Raw genomic sequence first — 21,807 nt, forward strand, 5'->3', positions numbered from 1 at the left:
AATTATAAACCCAGTTGTTGTAGACGTATCTCATTAAGTTCCATTTCTCATTCTGATGATAATAACAATGGTCCAGGTAGCTTTGATGCTCTCAGACCACAGTAATCTATGGTTAGTGTGTGTTAGCACCTCTTCATAGAGTTCAAAAAAGGAACCAAACGCCTCGATTCTTTCAGTAAAATAAAGCACATCACATTTTAGGCTGTTGCTATTGAATTCAGAGGAAGAAAAACTGGACCTTGATTGTGGTGAAGGATGTTGAGAGGAGATGAGAGAAAAGTTCCTAACAATAACTTGCTGTAATAGAAATAATAAAAATGGGATCTTCAAGTACACTTTATTTTACTGTTCTAGGTCTATTGCTATTACATCTAGCACTACCAGCTATTTGTGATGTCAAATATTTCCCCTGAATCTCCTCTTAAATTACACTGGCAGAGAATAGCATGGTTCATATAACTTAGTCATGGTGAATTTACTTGATTTACTCAGATTTTGTGGTTATATATCTGAATAAAAGCAAGTGTTGGATAATCAGTATCCGTTAGGCCCTGGTGACTCGTCTAATGATTGAATGGGTATGAAGCAGGGCAGAGCTTGTTCTACAGGATTGTAAGGAAAGGGATGTATGCATTTTAAAAGATTACACATTTTCAGCCATTATGGCAAAGAGAGTGAATGACTATAGAGATTTAATCCTTGTCCGAACAAAATAAAAACAACTGTATCATGTTAAATAGCAGCTTACAAGACATGCTGTTATTGTTAAATACAGAGCTACTGAAATTGCTTCCTTTTTTGAAAAACTGAGCAAAAATAACTTATTTTGGTTTTCTGTGTATTAACAACTTCATCAATTATTACAGAGATGAAAATGAGACCGTGGAACACTCAGATAAGACTCCCAGATAGCACCAGTACCAGTAATGGTCCGTTCCTTTATTAAGTGCTCTGGGTGTCAACTAATTGGAGCATTTGTTACATCCAACACTTCTCATCTTCCAATTTATAGTGGAAAATCTACCAAAACAGTTAAAATGACAACAACCATCAGCACTGACCATAAAGCACAGCCAACAAAAGCAGAAAACGGATACCTTTGCGTATACGCACACCTAGATTGCTTATTTTTAAAACAAAAGTTGGAACGCACAGCAGTGAGGCAGAGAACATCCCGTGTTTCTAAGCCACGGGTTCCCAGCTGGTGAAACTCGGCACTTCACACGGGGAGGGTGCCCGTGGCGGCGGTGGCACGGCCACCCCTCAGGGCACCCTTCTCTCCACAACGCCCGAGGCCAGCACTTCTGCCGCCCCGATGCCTCGCCGAGACCCCTTTCCTCTGGAAGCGACCCCCGTGCAGCCCAGGCTGAGGACGACTCCGTGGCGCGGCCACCCTGCGGGGGCCCTTCTCTCCAGGTGACCCCACAACACCCAAAACAGGCCCTTTCCGGGAAGGGCCGGGAGGGCAGCAGCCCCGCTGCCCTCCCCACCCCTCGGCGGGCGGCGGCGGGCGGGGCCCAAGCTCCGAGATAGCGGCGCGGGGGGGAAAGAAGCGGCGAAGCCAGGTGAGAGGGTCGGGGCATCCGGCCGTGCCCTGACGGTCCCCGACCTCCTCGCTCCCGGGCAGGGCTGGGCGGCTCCGGTGTGAGTCAGAGCGAGGGGCGGGGAGGCGCGGCCGCCTGTGTGAGCGAGCGAGCGCGGCTCCGCCGGGCGGGGGCGGAGGCGGAGGCGGGGGCAGCGTGTCCGGCTCAGACCCCTCCTCCCGCCTTCCTCCGCCCGCCCGCTCCCTCCCTCCTCCTTCCCTGCGCGACTCTCCCGGGGACGCGAGGAGACGCCGCCGGGCCCGGGGCCTGGACAGCGCGGAGCTCGCCCCTTCCCGCCGCCCCCTTCGTCGCTCGACCGCGGGTTAAATGTAGCCCGGCGCCCCGCGGGGGCTGCAGCAAGATGGCGGGTAGGTAGCGCCCCCCCTCCCCCTTTCCGCACACGCCGCCTCCCCGGTGAGGCGCCAGCCCTCCTCTTTCCCCTCTCCTCTCCCCCTCCCCGGCTTCGGAAGCGCTTCGTGACGCTGTCCGGCTCGGAGCGCGGGGGCTGCGGTGGGGTGGGGTCGGGTCGGGCGGGTAGAGGGGGCGCAGCCTGTGGAGCCCGCTAGCGGCGGCGGGGGGCGGCCCCACGGGGGGGCTGGGTCACGCGTGGCGGGGGTTGGCGGGGGGGCGGTGGAGGAGGCGGCGGGCCGGGGCGCGTTGGCACATGGTGTGTCTCCCGCAGATCTGTCGCTGCTCCAGGAGGACCTGCAGGAGGAGATCGACGGATGTGAGTGGGGCTGGAGGGTGGCGGCGTGGGGCGGCTTTCGGGCGAGGAAGTGGCTTCAGAGGGGAGCGCCCACGGTGCATTGTGGGAGGCGGGGGGGAGGATGAAGAGGAGGAGGAGGCCATGCTCCGCGCTTCCCTCCGTACATGACACGCACCCGGGCGCGCGTGGGGCAGGCCGGGCCCCGCCGGGCTTCCCCGCGGGGGAGCGGCGGCGCGCAGCGGGGTGCGTTGGCCGGCGGGTCGGGGCCGGGGGGGTGCGTGTGTGCAGGGGTTCCATTAACGGCCGGCGAGGGCGGGCGGGAGCCCGCCCGCCGGGAGGTGGCAGCGTGCGGGCCGCCGTGGGGAGCCGTCCCCTCATGGCCTGAGCACGGGGGGACACCTCCGGGGCGGAGGAACCTGCCGGGTCGGAGGCTGCAGCGTGTGGGTTGCTCATTCCTTTTATATCTATATATCTTTACATATATTTTGTTGTGTTGTTCCCCGCCCCCCCCCCCCCCCCCCCCCCCCCCCCCCCCCCCCCCCCCCCCCCCCCCCCCCCCCCCCCCCCCCCCCCCCCCCCCCCCCCCCCCCCCCCCCCCCCCCCCCCCCCCCCCCCCCCCCCTCCTTACCTAAGGCCCCCTCTTCCTGACCTCGCTGGAGAGATGTGTGGAAAAGAGTTAATGTTCAGGGTGCACAAATTGCAGAATGTGGCTCTGGTGCAAAATTACTAACTCAGGGGTATGAAGCCTGGCTGGGCAGACTGTAAAATGTTACTCAGGTGAGAAGGCGTCTGTTGGTAATGTCAGTACCGAGGGAGCTTCTTGGAAGCGGAGGAGGATAAATTTCAGGCAGAAAGTGAAAATGGAGGCGGCTGGTAAGGCAGGCGTCTGCCTCGCTGTCTGCTGTGGGCGTGCGGACCCTTGTCACCGTCTGAGGGTATTTTGTCTGACGTGCAGTCTGCACAGCGATCCCCTCACCAGGACTAGATTGCAGGAGAAAAAGCTTGCATTTTATGCCTTACATTTTTAGAGGAGTGTTACTTTGACTTCATAATTTAACTGCAAACGTTTTACATCTTTTTCAGTTTCGTGGTCTGACATTTAAAAGGTTTTTATTGTGCGTTGCCTTGCACAAACAGGGAGCCTTTCTCTAAGGCTTTTTTTTTCCCCAACACTACTTGCTTGAAATTCAGATTGATAGCATAGCTGATTGAAAACTTTGTGTGATTACAAGAGGACTTTCTCAGAAGTGACATGCTTTTTTTTTAAAAAAGAAAGAATGTGGTCTTAAATTTCTGTTCAGATTATGATTTTTCTTGACAGGAGCTGAAGATACGAGTGTAGTCATTGGAGAGATGATTCTGAACCCGTGGGTTTCTGGTGATAGTTTGAATGTTATAGTCTTGTCTTTAAAAGCATAATGTATGCGTGGTGATATGACTCAATCCAGATGAGAGCATCCTGAAGGCAGGAGCCATAGGAGTCAAAAGAATTTGAAACCTCATTAAAAATGACTGAGGTTCTGATGGAAATAGATAAAAGTGAATAGCTCAATACTTATGCATAGTATTTCAAGAGAAAAAAACAGGAATCTGTGAATCAACGTGTGCTGTCTGGACATAGTTCAGTCACACGATGTCTTATGGTTCTAAATTTTATGTGCTTTTGTTCTTGTGAGGCAGGTTTGAGCTAAAGAAAAATAATACAGACCAGGGAGACCGTACAGGTCTAGTCAAAAGCACTGGTTCTTGTGCAGTGGTATTTCTTTGAAATAATCATGTTTTGTGCCCATGTACAACAGGTCTTACACCATTTATGAAAGTGTTCCCAATTGATGCATTTGGGATTACGTTTCATGGTTGCACATAAGAAACAGACAATGTCAAAAAAAGGCAAAAAGCTGCAATTTTTGCCTGGCTGTGTCAAGCCTGAACCCCACCCTACAGTACCTCTATATTGTAAATATTTCAAGTATTTACAGCTCTTTCGAGCAGTAGAGTTAGACATGGGCTTAGAGGTGTACTCCTGAAGTAGTAGAATACAATTGTGAGAAAACTGGAAGCGCTGGCAGCTTTTATGCATGTGTGATTCTGCCAGCTGCAGTCTTGCTCTTAAATGTGCTGAGCTATAGTTAAGGACAAACAAGGAAAAAGACATGCAGGCATACCTGTAGTCCTGGTGGTGTAATTTAGGAGAAAATAGGTAAATATAAAATAATGTGAATTATAAGAAAAGACTGAGGTGGGATCAATTGTTTGGCTATTTTGAAAAGTGAACTATGTAGTTTTCAATAAATCAATTAAAAGCCCAAAGATCTGGTATCAAGCAATAGCAAGACATCTATGAGGCAGACTGGAGAAACCAGGAGTGATTAAGACTAGATGCATGTGTGCAGGACTGGATTGGACAGCTGAAGCTCGGTCTCTGATTAGTCATATGGTTTAGGACATTTTACTAGATTAGGTGTTCCTTTGTAGCTTGTCAGTGAGTCTAGGCTTGATTCTGAATCACAATTGTTTTTTTTTTAAATAATGATAATTTACGATGCGATTCACCATTTTATAATACAATACAAGTAGAAACGTAAATGAAAGACTCGTTAAGGTAACTAATAGATACCTTTTATTGGTCATGTTCTGAAGCAGTAGGAGAAAGTCTTGGAGTCGAGCGAACAATGCACAGTTGCTGCTAGAAGCAATGAACTAAGCATCTGTATATCTTTTTTAGATGTGTAGAGTTAAGAACAGCTGTTTTATGAACATTATCTTTAAGGTCTCTGGAATTAAGTATTTTACTGGGAAGCTGGAGTTTAATCAACAACTTGTACAACTGTACAATTTATACCTCCCGTCATTTATTGTGCCAATTCATTGTATGCTAATTAACCTGAAATATAAAACAGTAAATTATTGTATCTTTGGAGTACTGTTTTAATAGGTGCTTGTAAAAGAAAGTTGACCTTTTTCCAAAGATAACTTGATAAATATTTAGGTTAAATGAAACATTCCTCAATTTCAACAGAGAGTGGTAAATCTGCTTTTGGAGTAGTGGGAGACCTTCAGAATATATGCTGTGAAAGGCATCTACTTAAAAATTGCCTTTTGTTTATTTGTTTAAGAGGTCAGAGATGAAACAGGAGCTTTTATAAGAAAAGCTTTTAGAGAGTGGTTGATAAACCAGCTGGATTGACTTTTAAATAATTAATTTCAGCCTTGGTTTGCATTTCTATTTTGAAAGCTTCATATTATTTTCTGCTCTTGGTTGCTTGGTAACCACTGGAAAGCTCTGATTTTTATTTTTTTTTCGAGGTGAATGCATACTTTACACCTAATGGTACATTATACAGATGCTTGCTTTGAGAGTTGACATAGCTTGGCACATGGTATTTCAGTACTTTAATTTTAGCTAATATTTTGCTTCTGTAGAGGTAGTCCCTGATGTCAGAGACTATGATGATAATTAAAGAAATTCTGGTTCTCCCATATTCAGCCTGTGGCTTTTCCTTGTTTGGTAGTTTGAAGTAAAAATAAATAAATAAAAAAAATTTCAGTGAATGTATCCTGGCTGACCATACAGAAAGTTATAAAAGAAATTCAGTTCCTAAACGTCAGTTCTTATTGTGAAAGGCAACTTTGTTATTGACTCTAACCCCCCAAGTAAGTAATATATCATTGCATTTCATCTGTGTGAGGTGAACCTAACAAGAATCTTTGCGTGATAACCATTAAGGCAAAAAAAACCCCACCCTAAAGACAATAGGGTGAAATTCAAAGTGAAGCCTGCAGAAGACCCACCCCCCATTCCATCTGGCCGCTATAAGGTGGCAAAATTAAGGTAGCGGTTCAGTGTCAGCTGGACAGTTACCCGTAACTCTACTTGGACTATTGGCTTCCTTGATGTTTTGTCTGAAGTCTTGCACAGTATATGAAAAGAAGTCAGGGAAAATTGGCTTTTGTTCAGATCCTTGTTTTTGTGCATACAAAATCAAAATAGAATAATGTAATAATATAAGGTAAGTGTAGAACAGAAAAGAAGATAAGCAACAAAAATGTTTGAAAAGCAAACATGGGGGGTTGTAGAATTATATATTTCCGATGATAAATAAAATGTTCTTTATGACTCTTTCCTAGATAGTTTGTGTTCCACACCCCCTTCCCCCCTGGCTGTTTCTGAAGATGGAACTGATCAGTAGAGATAGGTGCAACCAAATGTACCGTGATGCTGACTTCTTTCAGTCTGTCCATTGATACGTGCAGGATGTGTATTCTGAAAAATAGAGCCATCTGTAAATAGAATTCAGATTGTGAAAGAGGATAGCTTTATTTAACTCAGGATTTTAGTTGTGACTTAAATCAGGGGAGAAAAGAAATTTTGATCTAGTAACTGGTTTTAATACTGTTTTGCATTTGAGGTTTTTGAAAAAATCTTTATTATTGATAACTGGCAGCTGCATTTACATATGACTTTTGCTAGTTGCAAGTACTGTCTGCATGCTTTGGTGGTTATGTAGATTAACATTCAGGTTCTGAAGCTTTGTGTTTTATCATGTTGAAAAATGGTGAGTGATAGTTACCTTTTTCTGTACACTTAGTGTTCAGATGTTTGAACTAAAATGCAGAAAATGGTGTTCTGATATATAAGCAGAGTTTAGAGAGTTCTAGTTTAGAACTGTTAAATGAGTTTAATAGATACATATACATACACACACCTGTGTGTAAACTTGTCTTCCATAGCATAAGAGTTTAACAGTAAGATAGATTTAAAATTTAACAATAAGATGGTTTTTACTACTAGCGAATCTAGTGTTACTGGTTGGATTTTACTAGTGGATTAAACAGTTCTAAAGATTAAAAAAAATACAGTAGGTATAATCTAATATACCTCTGGTTTTAGTATTGATTCCTTTTTCATTGGTTGGAAAGGGAGGACAGGTCTTTCTAGCCTCTCCTCCCATCAGGCTTCTCCACTGTGAGTGAATCAGTTCTTTAGCTGAGCTGGAGAAAATACTCTCTGTGCATCTGCAGGTGTCAAAAGCTGGTTTATCTTTGATATGTTCTTGTTCAGGTGATCAGCAAATCATCTGACGTTAGCAGTGAGCTTATATTGGTTGACTGCTTTTAATTAAATTATTCTATTAGACTTAGGGTAGCACACAAGTCTCTTTGCAAATAGAAGCTAATTTAATTTTTTTCCTTTTTCATAATACTTAAAATCAAAAAGGTTCGTTTTAGTTTTGAGTTGCTTGTGTGGTTTTTTTTTTGTTTGTTTTTGGTTTTGTTTTGTTGTGTGTTTTTTTTTTGTTAAATAAAATTGATCTATATTTCCCTGTGGTGTCAAATCACAATTACAGCTTGATGCTGTGTTGTAGGTCTTATTCCCTTGCAGTGAATTATGCTGGGATAACATGCATTCAGTATGTTAAAATTCACCTTACCTTTCCTGCAGCTGTACATAGTACTGTCAGAAGCTTTTGTGTTGTAGCTCCTTTCTTCCTTTACCACAGAACAAGAATTAGCAAATTTTGTTACACTGTTAATTGTTATGTATAGACTGCAAGTCGGGTCACTTCTTAGACTTGACTCCAGCTTTGAGTGTAGCTAAATTTCCAACATAATGTTCAAATGCCATGTTGCAGTACTGACCTTTTGCTCCCATCAGAGTTTTAGCTCTGGTGAAGGAGGGCTGAGAGAGTTTGAGTTGGTGGGTTGGCATTTCAATAGTCTGCAGTCTTTAATGTCTGTTGCAAAAAATAATAACAGAAATTAATGACAGAGTTTCTGTTTCAGTTCTCTGGTGTGATTGAGATTCTGTTCCATTGGGAATCTAATAACTGTTTTTTAATGCTAATAAATCATGCTTGTAAGTCTGTTGTTTCCGCTGGAGATCAGGTTTTAATTCTCCTGACTCTTCAGTTAATTTCTTTGTCTTTTAATGTGGTGATTGAACCCCATAGGAACTGGGAGACCCAGGTGGATGGCTGTGTCCCCATGGAATTCTGATTTTAGTGGTCTCAGGTGGGTAATGCTCAGTGTCTTTTTCTTGAGCAACCTCTTAGGATCCTAGAGAGAAGGAGATGATGTGAGGAAAGGGTTGTGCTTAATTTGATATAGGCTAATAAACCTTCCTCATGCAGCTGCACATGTTTTCTGCATTTTACCTAGCAGAGGATTGAAGAAGAGGTAATTTTCTAGGCTTTCAGCTTCCCAAGGCCAGTAGCATCACTTCTGATGTGGAAATGAGCTTTTCACTAGCCACCTTTTGTGTTCCTGTCTCTGTCAGGAATCCTCAATTAAAGTGCCAGCTCCTGTATATTTTTATTATTTTATTTTATTTTATTTTATTTTATTTTATTTTATTTATTTTATTTTATTTTATTTTATTTTATTTTATTTTATTTTATTTTAAATTTGGTTTTGTCTCCTGATTTATCTCCTAGGGTTTCAGGTACACTCTTTCTCCCTTTCTCTCCCACTTGGAGGAAAAAGACAAAAAGAGGAAGGCATGAATGAGTCAGGAAAGAGATGGAAATTTTCAAATATTAACCCAGAGTGAAACCTTGGTGTTCATGCAGTTGCTTCTGACTGCTGACCTATTGTGGAGGTGGCAGACCGCAGCGTTGTTGAAGATTAAAATGCCTCTTTCCTGTGTGTGTCTTTTGCTGCTGAGACTTTCCCTCTGTGTGGGCAGAAAGTTTCATTGTAAGAGTAGTAGCTGCAAGGGATATGACTTGTAACGGTAGCAGAACTGGATGAAAGGATAGCTTCTGCTTTGAGAGCTGGAGTAACAATTTCTGTCCTTGGAAGAGTGAGGCAGGACAGCTGCCCCTAAAGGAACCCAGAGCATCAGGGCTTCTTTGTCTGCTTTAGAAGGTATAGCATAAGAAAAATTTAATGTGACTTTTTCTTGGTTGGAGTGGGACTCTGTGGTCTTTCTGGCGATAGGGTGTTTAAAATCCCGTCCGATGTATAGGTTGAATGAAGTGTCAAAATACATTTGTGAAGGGTGTTTTATTCCACAACAGCAGCAACAACTGCACTGAGATTTGAGAGTACTGGTTTGGTGGTTTTTTTTTTTACTATTTTTAATTTAAAGAAAAATGAAGGCAAATAGTACAATACAAATGCATTATTCTGAGATACAGTTTCTGTAAAAGCTAAATATATTAATGTGTAAAAGTGACATTCTGTATGAGCGCTAATATAGACTGTCAGAGCATTTTTCTCTGATAAACAAGTCTGCTTAGGTATTTTTTTTGTCTTGTTGCCATAGTGCCTGGACAGTTCCCAAATATTTGAATGGAAGAGAGACCACCTTTTCCTTCCTCTCTAGTCGGCAGGAGGAATAGCTTGATTAGTCTGTAGGGATGCTTGCTTGTGCAAATTTACTTGTACATATGTTTTGTTAGAGGAAACTCTATTTTAAATAACATTGAAATTAACACCTATGACTGTTCTTGCTTTTTCTAAGAGTGAGTCCGCTGCATTCTGTACTGCTCAATCTTCTTCCATAGACCACTTTTATACTTTACGTTGAGCACAGACAGAAAAAGTGTGGAGAGTTGCAGAAGGAAGAAACGCGTGAAGAGTTGCAGAAGAATTTCCGCTCTCTCAACGCTCAGGAAACACGAAGGCTTATCCCACCAAGAGTTTTGAATGCTGTCAAACAATGTCTCAAGAGCATTGTCTGGGGTTTAAGTGGAGAGGAGAAGTACAGTTAGGAAGTTCAAAGTGATTTATGTTGCAAAGCCATGTTTTATAGATTATGGACATACTGGTCATAGAACTTGCCTTCACTGCAGCGTTTAGCCTAAGTAAGTGTATTTCAGTTACTGTGACTGAACCAGTTGAAGTAACTGCACAGTGGAGCAACACATGATTCAAGTGGAGCAGTTGGGTTAGTAGCTGATGTGTTTTAAGTCCTGGTGTCACATCAGCATTGCAAAGTTAGCACAAGCCTTTCTTTGGAGCATTTGAGCTTCAACTGCTTGCTTCATAATGCTCTCCCTTCCAGTTAGAATCATAGGATCATAGAATTGTTAAGTTTGGAAAAGACCTAAAAGATCATCAAGTCCAACCATCGACCCAATGCCACCATGCCCACTAAACCATGTCCTGAAGTGCTACATCTAGATGTTTTTTTGAACACCTCCAGGGATGATGACCTTCACCACCTCCCCTGGGCAGCCTGTTTCCAATGCCTAATGACTCTTTTCAGTGACAAAATTCTTCCTAAGATCCAGCCCTGAACCTTCCCTGGTGTAACTTTAGGCCGTTTCCTCTCGTTCCTATGGCTGGTTACCTGGGAGAAGAGACTGACCCCCACCTCACCACAGCCTCCTATCAGGTAGTTGTAGAGGGTGATAAGGTCTTCCCCTCAGCCTCCTCTTCTGCAAACTAAACAACCCCAGTTCCCTCAGGTGCTTCTCATAAGACTTGTGTTCCAGAGTCTTCACCAGCTTTGTTGCCCTTCTTTGGACATGCTCCAGCAGTTCAATGTCCTTCTTGTAGTGAGGGGCCCAGAACTGAACACCGTATTTGAGGTGCAGCCTCACCAGTGCTGAGTACAGGGGAACAATCACTTCCCTAGTCCTGCTGGCCACACTATTTCTGATACAAGCCAGGATGCTGTTGGCCTTCTTGGCCACCTGGGCATACGGCTGGCTCACATTCAGCCGGCTGTCCACCAGCACCCCCAGGTCTTTTTCTGCCAGGCAGCTTTCCAGCCACTCTGCCCCAAGCTTGTAGCGTTGCATGGGGTTGTTGTGACCAAAGTGCAGGACCCGACACTTGGCCTTATTGAACTTCATATAGTTGGCTTCGGCCCATTGATCCAGCCTGTCCAGATCTCTCTGCAGAGCCTTCCTACCCTCAAGCAGATCAGCACTCCCACCCAGCTTGGTGTCGTCTGTGAACTTACTGAGGGTGCACTCAATCCCCTTGTACAGATCATCAATAAAGATATTAAATTAAACCAATAAAGATATTAGTCCAAGGTTAAAGTATATGTAGTTTGAACTTGAAGTTTTTGTGTTTACCAGATACCCAGTTAGGGGCAGAACTTGAGCATGGCCCCAAGAGCAGTGAATGCGTGTGTCCTGTAATAGTAGGGCCAGGGAGAACATCTTGGTTGAAGATGGCAGTGGAATTCTCTTTGCAGTGCTACAAAATTCTCAGGCAGCCATGGAGGCAGTCAAAAACCGCACAAGCAGCAGTGCTCTGCAGAGAGAGGGCGGATACTTTTCTTTGACTGTAAGGAACTTGTCGAGGAGAAAGAAGTACCTTAGAGGAACTTCCTGCTCGTGCTAGCTGACTTTGCTTCACTCCAGCCTCATCCCACGATTCTTAATTGTATGCAGTTGTTTGGAAGGGGTAAAAGATAGGGACGTAAATAGCAGGGGGACTTGAGTACCATGGTGGTGGGTGTGACATGCTCCCAACAGGAAATCGGCAGACAAAATATAAACTGTTGATTGTTTTAACCGGTAGCTTGGATGTCCTTCTCTTTGTTTCAATTTCCTCTGGACCAGCTTTTGTTGTAGATCAAACCCTTAACCGGTAGAAGGTACATTCCACTGTTGTGCAAATAAATGACTATGTGAGCAACATGAGATGGAACTATTCCCTTGTTTCAGAGCAAATCAGGATTTTTAGTGCTGCTTGTATATGCCTTGAAGAGCCAAACGTGTCTGTAGCTGCACCTGTCCTTGTTGCTTAAAGAAGTTTGTATCACCCTTTGTTTCCTCTGGTGCTTGATGAGAAGTGCAACTCCTTTGGTATGCTTGATAACTATTATCTTTTTTTTTGAAGGCCTTTGCTAAATGAAAATGTTCTTTTAGTCTATTATGTTTAGTCTGGTGGGTCTTTTAAATTTGCTGTGCCATACTTGCATAAATTCTGTATGTAAATAGCTGCTGATCTTGATTCCTGCATCTTTCATCTGCTAAATGTGCCCCTCCCAAGCCTGTACCAAAGCTTTATTTTAAAGAGTTTGCTCTGTCTGTGCTTCGAGCTGTTAGCAAGCTCTGCGGTGAAGGTGCTACGTAGGGACTAACGCGGTAAGCCTTGGTGTTAGCACAGCAGCTTTGCATCAGAGCTGCTTTGCATTTCCCCCTTCTTATCTTCTTCCTTGCTCCTACCTCTCTCTCCTTCTCCTTCACCCCCAAACCCAATCCCACCAAACCTGGAGTGCAGACAACAAAGTCTATGCATTCAAGTGTGGTGACTTCACTGTGTTCGTAAGAGGCTCAAGGTGGATAGTGCTCCATGTTTGAAGGGGAAATTTGGGAGAGAGACAGAGAAAGGGAAGTGTGGTTACTTGCAATCCCTTTTATACTTTTGTTCGCCTGTTTTTGTAATTTTGCTGAGTAAAATCACACACTGTTCAAACTTGCAAATGTTTTCAGAGAAAAATGCGATGTCAGGGTAAACTTGTGGCATCTCAGTTGCATTTTCAGTCTCGGACTACAGCAGGAGAACAGATGATATATTTAAGTGTCTCTGGGAAAAATCAGCTCCTATTTTCTGGCAGTGGTATCTATGATCACCAGTGAGTGATACCTGGATCTGGCAGGCAAGATGGTGGACCTCAGCATTAAAAACGCATTTTGTAATATTTGTGTAACCGTCATCGCAATAGCTCTTGGTTAATGTTACTGAAGCAGTGCAGTAAATTTGTGGTGGCAAATGAAGCTGAAATAGCACGATTGATGCTTTGGTCTGTGATGTCACTGCGGAACCGGAGCTGCAGTATAGTGCACTATGAAAGGGTAAGAGTAATGACTTCCTGACCATGGACAAATATAGATGTTTAGCTTCCATGCTTACGCTGAGGTGAATTTCTCTTTGCAGAACATCAATATGCAGAACAATACTAATTATAGAAAATGAGATGGAAAGGAATGTATTTACAATATTGAAAGGCTGAGAACGCTACTTGTGTTCTGCAGAAATCTGAATGTAAGGTGAATTTATTCTTTCATAGCATAGAGGATGGTGACTTAGAACAAAACTTACTGTTATTTTGTGATTATGACATCAGATGTTTGGACTTGTAGGACTACTATTTGTGCTTTACAATTAAACAGAAAAATTACTTGCTTGAACAGCAGAACAGAACTAAGTCCTTTCTGTATATAAGTGCTGTATTCACCTGAACATGCTTATGGTAACAATTGATGTAAACTGCAGCAAGTAGCCTGTGCTACAGTTGAATAAAAATTAGTCCATTTTACTAGATACATCTGTAGCAGCTGCCATAGAGACTTCTTAATAGATCTTGAGAACACTTTGGGAATGCAGAAGATAAAATGAGGGGATTGTAATATTAGTTGGGAATCTTGAATCCTTAAAATTGTTTGTTGCTCAGCTTTGAAAAATGAAAATTATTCATTTTTAGAATACCTGTCTTGTTAACTGAGTTTCCATGCCAAAAATGAGGAGGATATGTTTCTACCATGGAGCCCATAGCAGATAGAGAAGAACAGAAAGAATACGTGTAGACCTTGCTACTGAACAGTCTATGGCAAAGAGTTCATGCATTATTAAATAAAAGAAAAATAGTAATTATTTTTTCAAACATGATCTTGTGTACCTGTCCATAAAAGACACAACATGATCAAGATCTTTGTGAAAGATGCTGTGAAGATATGTAGTAGAAAAATCAGTTCACTTGAAAATTGGCCTAGAGACTACGGTTTTATAGGGGCCTGAGTTTTAAATGGACTTCTGTTTTGTTGTTGTATGCTCAGCCAAGCTTGTCAGTGGTTCACTAAGCACCTCTAAACATAGCCTGTCTCAGCAAGATTGCTGTATCGTCCATGTTAGTTAATAATTGTGGCAAGTAATTGTTGTATCCTTGCCATAAAACAGAGGAGAGCTTAAGGGAGAGAACTTAAAGCGGGGGGTGTTAATATATTCTTGGTACAGTATGGACCAGATGCAAGATAGATAGACAAGCCTGAACAACTTCTGCAAAAAAAACAGTCAAACAAATAATTGGGCAGGAAAACGGAGGTACAGAGAGGAGGAGTTACTTGACTTGTGTCATACAACAGATCAGCGATAGATACTGAAACAAAATCCTGTGCTTATCTTGTTACGCGATGCTGCCTTGTATTTGGTGGTAGTATTGTAGAGTTTTGAAGAGAAGTTTGCAAACTACTTAGTCTAGATAAATGAATGCATTTATTCATTTTGCTCTGCTTTGGTGCTTATGTGGACAGAAAATAGGGGCACTGTGATTGCTTTTCATACTGTTGTCCAATTATTTTTCCTCCCCCCATCACCACTAGTGACTTTAAACTGCTAGGACAGGGTGTTTTTATAGAAACTCCTAATTTCTTAGCTCTACTTCTTTTGCATGTTGGTGTGAACATGTAAGACCAGATTAAAAGGTACTTAGGCTCTGAACTTGCTTTAGTTTTCAGTGGTGTTTTGTAGCTTCAGTGCCTTCTGAGCATTCGGTCCAGACTTACTAGTACTGGTCTGAAAAAGTGGAGAAAATAAGAAAAGTGACCTATAGTTTTTCTGCAGCAGGAGAGGAAAGTAACATGTGGCCCTGTTGCCTGCTCTACGTTCTGAGGTGGGAATGAATCTGGACATTCTGCATTTGAACTAGCTAAGACTTGTCGTACTGGTTTTGGCTGGGATGGAGTTAAGTTTCTTCATAGTAGCTGGTATGGGGCTATGTTTTGGATTTGTGCTGAAACTAGTGTTGATAACACAGGGATGTTTTTGTTACTGCTGAGCAGGGCTTACACAGAGTCAAGGCCTTTTCTGCTTCTCACACCACCCCACCAGCGAGCAGGCTGGGGGTGCACAAAATAGCCCCATGCGAGCTCCTGTGAAAAATTTTAATTATAACCCAGCCAAAACCTGTACACTTGTGTTCAAGGGTGGTTTTTTTGCATTTGTAAAATTTACAAAAGTTCGTGTGGTACTTGGGCAAGTGCTCAAAGTTGTGTGGAATGCGGAAGAGGGCTGAGGAGGCAATATTCAGTTAACAGCCTTTTTGACAACTTTTTTGGAATAACCTTCCAAGTGTAGGGAATACCAAAGGAACTTGGTTTATTGAATAACGCAAAGTATGCTCTTTTTGCACTTTTTATGAGGAGTGGTTAGGTGGTTGATGAATGATATTTGGGGCAAGTTAAAGACAAACGTCCACTTGAGGGGCTTTGGTAGAATGGGAATTCTACTGGGCTGATGCCTCTTTTCATTTGGGTTCGTGTCTTGATGTTGAAAGTGAAAATGAATATGTAAGATAACTGTAACAGAATGTTAAAAGAACTGTAAACTGTTCATGTGTAGTGTCAGAGGATGAGGAAAAGGGAGAGGTGCTCAATGCCTTCTTTGCCTCAGTCTTTAATGTCAAGACTGGTTGTCCTCAGGAGACTCAGCCCCCAGAGCCTGAAGTTAGGGTTGGGGGGCTGTGTGAACCCCCCATAATCCAGGAGGAGACGGTTAGTGATCTGCTGTGCCAGTAGGACACCCACAAGGCTATGGGCCCGGATGGGATTCACCTCAGAGTAATGAAGGAACTGGCAAAGGAGCTTGCCAAACCACTCTCTATTATCTACCGGCAGTCCTGGTTAACTGGAGAAGTTCCAGCTGACTGGAAATTAGCAAATGTAATGCCCATCTACAAGAAGGGTCGGAAGGACGATCCAGGGAACTATAGGCCTGTCAGCCTGACCTCGGTGCCAGGCAAGGTGATGGAACAGATCATCCTGAGTGCCATTACACGGCACATGCAGGACAATCGGGGCATCGGGGCCAGCCAACATGGATTCATGAAAGGCAGGTCCTGCTTGACCAACCTGGTCTCCTTCTATGACCAAGTGACCTGCTTAGTAGATGAGGGCAGGGCTGTGGATGTAGTCTATCTAGACTTCAGTAAGGCATTCGACACTGTCTCCCACAGCATCCTCCTAGACAAACTGGCTGCCCGGGGCTTGGATGGGTGGACTCTTCGATGGGTTAAAAACTGGCTGGATGGCCAAGCCCAGAGAGTGGTGGTTTTGTTGACTTAACTGGTTTCACGAGGCAAAAATTATCACAACATTCAGTTCACTAAATCAAAGGCATCAGACATCTAGTCAACTTTGGTGCATATTTAAGTGATAAGACACATAGAGTGAGCAGTCGCCATGTTCTGCACCGTCTAAGATGGCATCTACGTTGGACCACTCACTGTAGGAGTATTAGGGGTAAATAAATGTAGAGGAGAAAGAGAGGAACATGGAACATAAAGTGTGAGGTTGAGAGGAGAGAAATAGAGGAAGTAAAACTAGTGGTGGTGGATATAATGGTCAGCATTTATTTATTTATTTTTTTAATCCACGCATTCGATAGCTAAATAAAAATAATTATATTGGTGACAATAATTATGTTGGCATTTTGACATAGTTTCTTCAATTTATGCTTTTAAATTTATAGTATGATCAACAGACTTTAAAATAGGAAAATAAGACCCTGTCGTAGAATTAATTTCACTGAATATTAGTGATGTTTTTTTCCTCCCCAGTTGGTTATGTTACAACTTAACTGCATTAATTTAAGTTCTATAGTTTAGAAATCAAACTGAGTGCAATGGTTTAGCTCCCTAGTGAAGGGTGCAATTATAATGATAAAAAAAAAATCAGTGCAGTTAATTTCCTGGAATGAGGAGTAGCTGTGTAACTTACTTCGTGTGTGGATGCTGCAGAATGTGTTTCTTCCTTCAAAGTACGTCTTGAGTCTGCCCTCCAACAGTAGGAGCTCGCATACAATAAAATGTCCTATGAGGAGTGGCTGAGGACTTTGGGCTTGTCTAGTTTGGAGAAAAGGAGGCTGAGGGGCAGCCTCATTGCTCTCTACAGCTTCCTGAGGAGGGGAAGTCGACAAGGAGGTGGTGATCTCTTCTCCTTGGTACCCAGTGCCAGGATGCGTGGGAATGGTTCAAAGCTGCTCCAGGGGAGGTTTAGACTGGACATTAGGAAGCCTTTCTTTACCAAAAGGGTGGTCAAACACTGAAACAGGCTTCCTAGAGAGGTAGTGGATGCCCCAAGCCTGTCAGTGTTTAAGAGGCGTTTGGACAATGCCTTTAACAACCTGCTTTAACTTCTGGGCAGCACTGGCAGTTGGAGTAGATGATCGTTGTAGATCCCTAATAATATTCTATTCTAAAAGGACTAGTCTGTGTGAGAAAGGTGCATAGCGTAACTATAAACACAGGAAAACCTCTGGTTTTAGTTGGATCAGTGGGTTGAATGAAAGGCCTATGAGCCTGTCAAAGGATATAGCCTGTTCCTTGTTAACTTAACCTGGCATAAAATCCTAACTTGCATTATGAGTGCATTTTTACTGTCCCCCACCTTTCCTGTGAAAATAAAAGTGATTCTTGCAAAAAAAAACCCAAAACAAACAAACAAAACCCCAGCCCAAACCCACAAACCCAAACCAAACACAGGTTCAAACAGTTGTGTAAACCTGGGGTTGCTAAGTGCTTTCCCTTTGTGCTGCAATAGCTTTCTTCAGCTAACCTGTTTTTGAGCCTTCCCTTCTTCCCCCTGCAGTTTATCCTCTACCTTAGGTGTATCCAAGAGCACTAGTTCCTCTCCCCAAATTGCTCTTCAATCTACTTTGTCTTGCAGCTCCTAGCACACTTTCTTCTTTGCCCGTCTCCCAGATTGTTCTTAAGCACTTGCTCTTTTCCCATCTCTTCTTCATTTGATTTATGGCAAGGATTTCATGTCCTATCAGCAACTGCAGAATTTGGACCATCCTCCAGGGGTGGGATTTATTTATGACCAATTAAACAATGTCCATTGATTCTCTACCTAGAAAATGGGAGAATTAGTTTGTTGGTAAAGGGATGCTATTAACTCTGTTTAGGTCTAAAAATATTACTTTTATGGAGAGTTTGGTGTTAAACTTTTTGACACTTGGAATATGTTAAGGAAGATGTTCAGAAAATGGTAGCTGCTTGGGTATTCTGAATGTTGAAGATAATGATACAATGTCTGATAACCAATTTATGTAACATAGTATAATTGTATGGAAGGTAAGAGGACAATAATCTTTTTTCTTTCCTCTGTAGAGTTAACTTTAAAAAAAATTCACTATTGGACTTCTAGATCTGTCTGTGTTCTATCCATCTCTGTTTGCCAGTTTTCAATAGGCTTTTCAGAGAAACTTGGCTAGACTGAAGAATAGTTGTAGTGTACTGTAGTGTTGTAATTTCAGGAGTAAAGCAGGTGACCTGGGATAGTTCTTGCAAATAAGTGCATGCATTTGCAATACTAGCAAATAAGTGATTGCATTTGCAGGCTAAGGTGTGTGTTATGGGACTGAGTTTTTGAGCTGTTTAGAGGCCATATGGAAGCCAGAAAAGGTGGTAGTTCAAACCCAAGTTCTTCAAGCAGCTCTGCAGAGCAGGGATGGACCCCTTTTCCATTTCATTGTGGTTCCATGTTGATAAAGGTGTCTGTTTATATGAAGTTACCTATTGATGTGCTGGTTAATAATTATGCAATAGGTGAATTGTGCCTGTTTTAATTGGTAGTCAGATATAGTAACACACATCTGAACTTTTAAACATGCTTAATTTAGATTTTTCTTTTTAAAAAGAAAGTTCTTTTTTGTTCTGTTTGATGATGTTGTATTAAATCTGTTTCTGGGCTAATTGCAGCTATGATTTAGTCTACTCGTCTTCAAAAAGCTGACTTTAGAATTAGCTAAAAGTAATTTGCTTAGTAAAAATATAAGGTGTAAAAATACTGTTTGTCAGCTAAAAACGTCATGAACCTTGGATGTTTAGGGAAACATCATATTTGGGAATTTAGAGAAAATTACTCCAAATCCATTTAGTCCGATTTATACGTAATCCATCACTCTTGTATAGAAGAGGCTTTATGGGGGTTGGGGAAAGCTAGGGTGAATGATGTAGTGCAGTTAGTAAATATGTTGTCAGTGGGATCTTGCCTAGACTTCTCCATTTCAAACCGACAACAGACATCATTTTAGTGTTAAACTTCTGTGATTATAAGGAATATTTCTGATGTCTCTGATAGTTGGTGTGGATGACTACAGCTCAGAGTCTGATGTGATTATTATACCTTCAGCCCTGGACTTTGTCTCACAAGATGAAATGTTGACGCCTTTGGGAAGACTGGACAAGTACGCCGCAAGTGAGAACATATTCAACAGGTATGCTTTTTAAATGTCCTGTCTGGTTAATGGTATTCAGACTATTCATCTGATTCAAATCTGACTGAAGTTAATTTGCATGAAATACAAATAATTTTTAAAAATGCAACAACTTTACAAAATTCTTCTGTTTCCACTCCTTCTGTTTGCTGATACTCCTTCTGCTTATGGAGAGCAAAGTATTAATGATAACAGAAAAACATTTGCTTACCTTTTAAGCATCTGTAGTTCAGGACTTCTTGCACTTTCATTAATTGGACCACATCTGTTTAGGTTTTTTGTGTATGCTAACATTCCTGTTGACACAGGACTAAAAGATAATAGTAAACTCTATCAATAGCTCAGTGTGGAAAGTAACTTTAAGAAAATACTTCATGAAAGGTCAGGAGAGGATAATGAACAACACTGTAGATTGCCAGAGGAACCCAAGACGTGTTCTGCAGGATCATCCTCGTCCATAGTTTATAGTATAGTTTGAGTATAGGTGCTTCTGGTTATTGAAAAACTGCTGAAAAAAAGTCTTAATCTTGCCCAGTTAATACTGTGGTCTGCATTTTCCCCTTTTTATTTCTGCAGTGCCACTGAGCTAGTTGCTTCATTTAAAAGCAAAAATATTGTAGCATACTTCAGACAGGCACACATCCCTCACCCCATCCGCTGCACACAGACACTCTGCAATGGAATGGAGAAATTCAAAACCAGCGTTTATTTTAATTGCAACTGCAAACAGTTACAAGATCACAGAAATGTATAAAATATGTTAAGATTGAGGTTTTCTGGTGGTTTATTTTAACATAGGTTAGTTTGGGCTCCAAGTAAATCTTTAATAAAGCATGCTTGCTTTTATGTTGAATTCTTAATTCGGTAGTATGTGGAAGATAAGTCTATGATCAACCACCCTGTCAGTTAGCCTCTATTTTGTTGTTCATGGCCTGAGTTCTGTAAGGATTTAGCCCTGTGCTTAACTTCAGTCATGTGAAGTATACTTAAAATTCCATGCTACATGTATGAACATCCCCCATTTGGAAGCTTTTCATTCTGATTGAACTGAAGCTAACAATTATAGAATGGTTTCTCTTATTATAACCTGCATAAATCTGTATGCATAAGTTAGTTCTGAAATACCTGATCTTAAAGTTTCTGTTTTCCTGAAATCCAAAGTTTGTGGTATTTTACAATTTGAGATGAAATCAGTGATTTCCTAACCAGGGGAGAGTTTTTGTGTGTTTGACTTTTCATGTGGAGGGAGGAAAGGAAGCCTTTAGGGCTATAGGTGACAATTATGTAATAAAAACCAGTAGGGAGGAGAACAAATTCAGAAACTCAAGTTGTGTGATTTGAATTTTAAACAAGAATAGTGGTCCTAATATTTTACTTTCCCATTTAAGAAAAAACTGTCTCTCTGAGTCTCTCAGTATGGGTTGCATGGGGTGTGGGGCATGCATAAGCTTGAAATCTTTTTGATGATGCTGTCCAGCTTTATGCATCCTGTACTTGCCTGTGCTTTTCTGCAGGGAAAGATGGGTGGAGTAAGTTTTCCCTGTTTTTTTTTTTTTTTGTGTTTGCTTATTTGAGTTTTTTTTTCTGGTCTAAACATGTTGTTTAATCCTAGCTCTCTTTGTAGGCCTACTGTGTTATGTAGCAAAAGAAAATATAGGAAATAGCATGTGATAGCCATTACTGATGTAACTGTGGGTAGCAGTTGTATCACTATAAGTAATAGTGAGTAACTATTGCAGGCAGTTTATGATGATTCAGCATTAGTTAGTCTCAGGAATAATTGGAGTTTTGCTAGACAGATGAACTGGAGCATTTCATAGGGAAAAGATAAGAATAAACAAATTGAATTTAATATATGTCTTAGTACGGTATAATCACATCCAATTACTTATGTGTAGTTTAACATTATTTTATATTATGATTGGGTTAATAATGTTTTGGTTGTTTATGTGACCTTGAACCTGCATTTTTATGGAAGCTTCAAATTATGGATGCCCAAACCCTTGAAACATAATCATTGAGCCTGGGTAAATTGGAGTAAGATTTTTTTTTTTTCTTTAAATGGATGAATTTGCTTTTAGCATGGTTTGTTTGTTTTTGTTAATCTTTAAATTTCATTTTATGTATTATTTCTCTTTGTATTTGTTTTTATTATTGTTTTCTGTCTGGTTAGTCATCTACATATGTATCGTATTTGCAGTGTGTGATTATATTGAATGATGAAAATGAAGTGATTTTTAACAACTACTGCAAAAGCCTGGTCTCCTTTGAGTGACTTCCTTGAGCACTCATGATTTCTCAGCTGGTGTCTGAAGGCCAAAGCCAGTTACTCTG

At 41.9% G+C, this 21,807-nt stretch overlaps 1 protein-coding gene across 3 annotated transcripts in view; it reads left to right on the forward strand.

Moving 5' to 3' along the window:
• The first annotated feature begins 1,818 nt into the window (after nucleotides 1–1,818).
• PPP4R1 (protein phosphatase 4 regulatory subunit 1) overlaps nucleotides 1,819–21,807 on the forward strand; it is a 77,826-nt gene continuing 57,837 nt past the window's right edge. The window contains exons 1-3 of one of the 3 annotated variants that reach the window (XM_068395957.1): nucleotides 1,819–1,951; nucleotides 2,266–2,310; nucleotides 19,338–19,473. In XM_068395957.1, the coding sequence (XP_068252058.1) occupies nucleotides 1,945–1,951; nucleotides 2,266–2,310; nucleotides 19,338–19,473 (188 nt within the window). In that variant the 5' untranslated portion in view covers nucleotides 1,819–1,944. Of the gene's footprint in view, nucleotides 1,952–2,265; nucleotides 2,311–19,337; nucleotides 19,474–21,807 lie in introns of those variants that run through there. The other 2 variants (XM_068395958.1, XM_068395959.1) reach the window with 2 other exon arrangements.

The sequence above is a fragment of the Nyctibius grandis genome, chromosome 3, assembly GCF_013368605.1.
Source record: "Nyctibius grandis isolate bNycGra1 chromosome 3, bNycGra1.pri, whole genome shotgun sequence".
NCBI classification, from domain to species: Eukaryota; Metazoa; Chordata; class Aves; order Nyctibiiformes; family Nyctibiidae; genus Nyctibius; species Nyctibius grandis.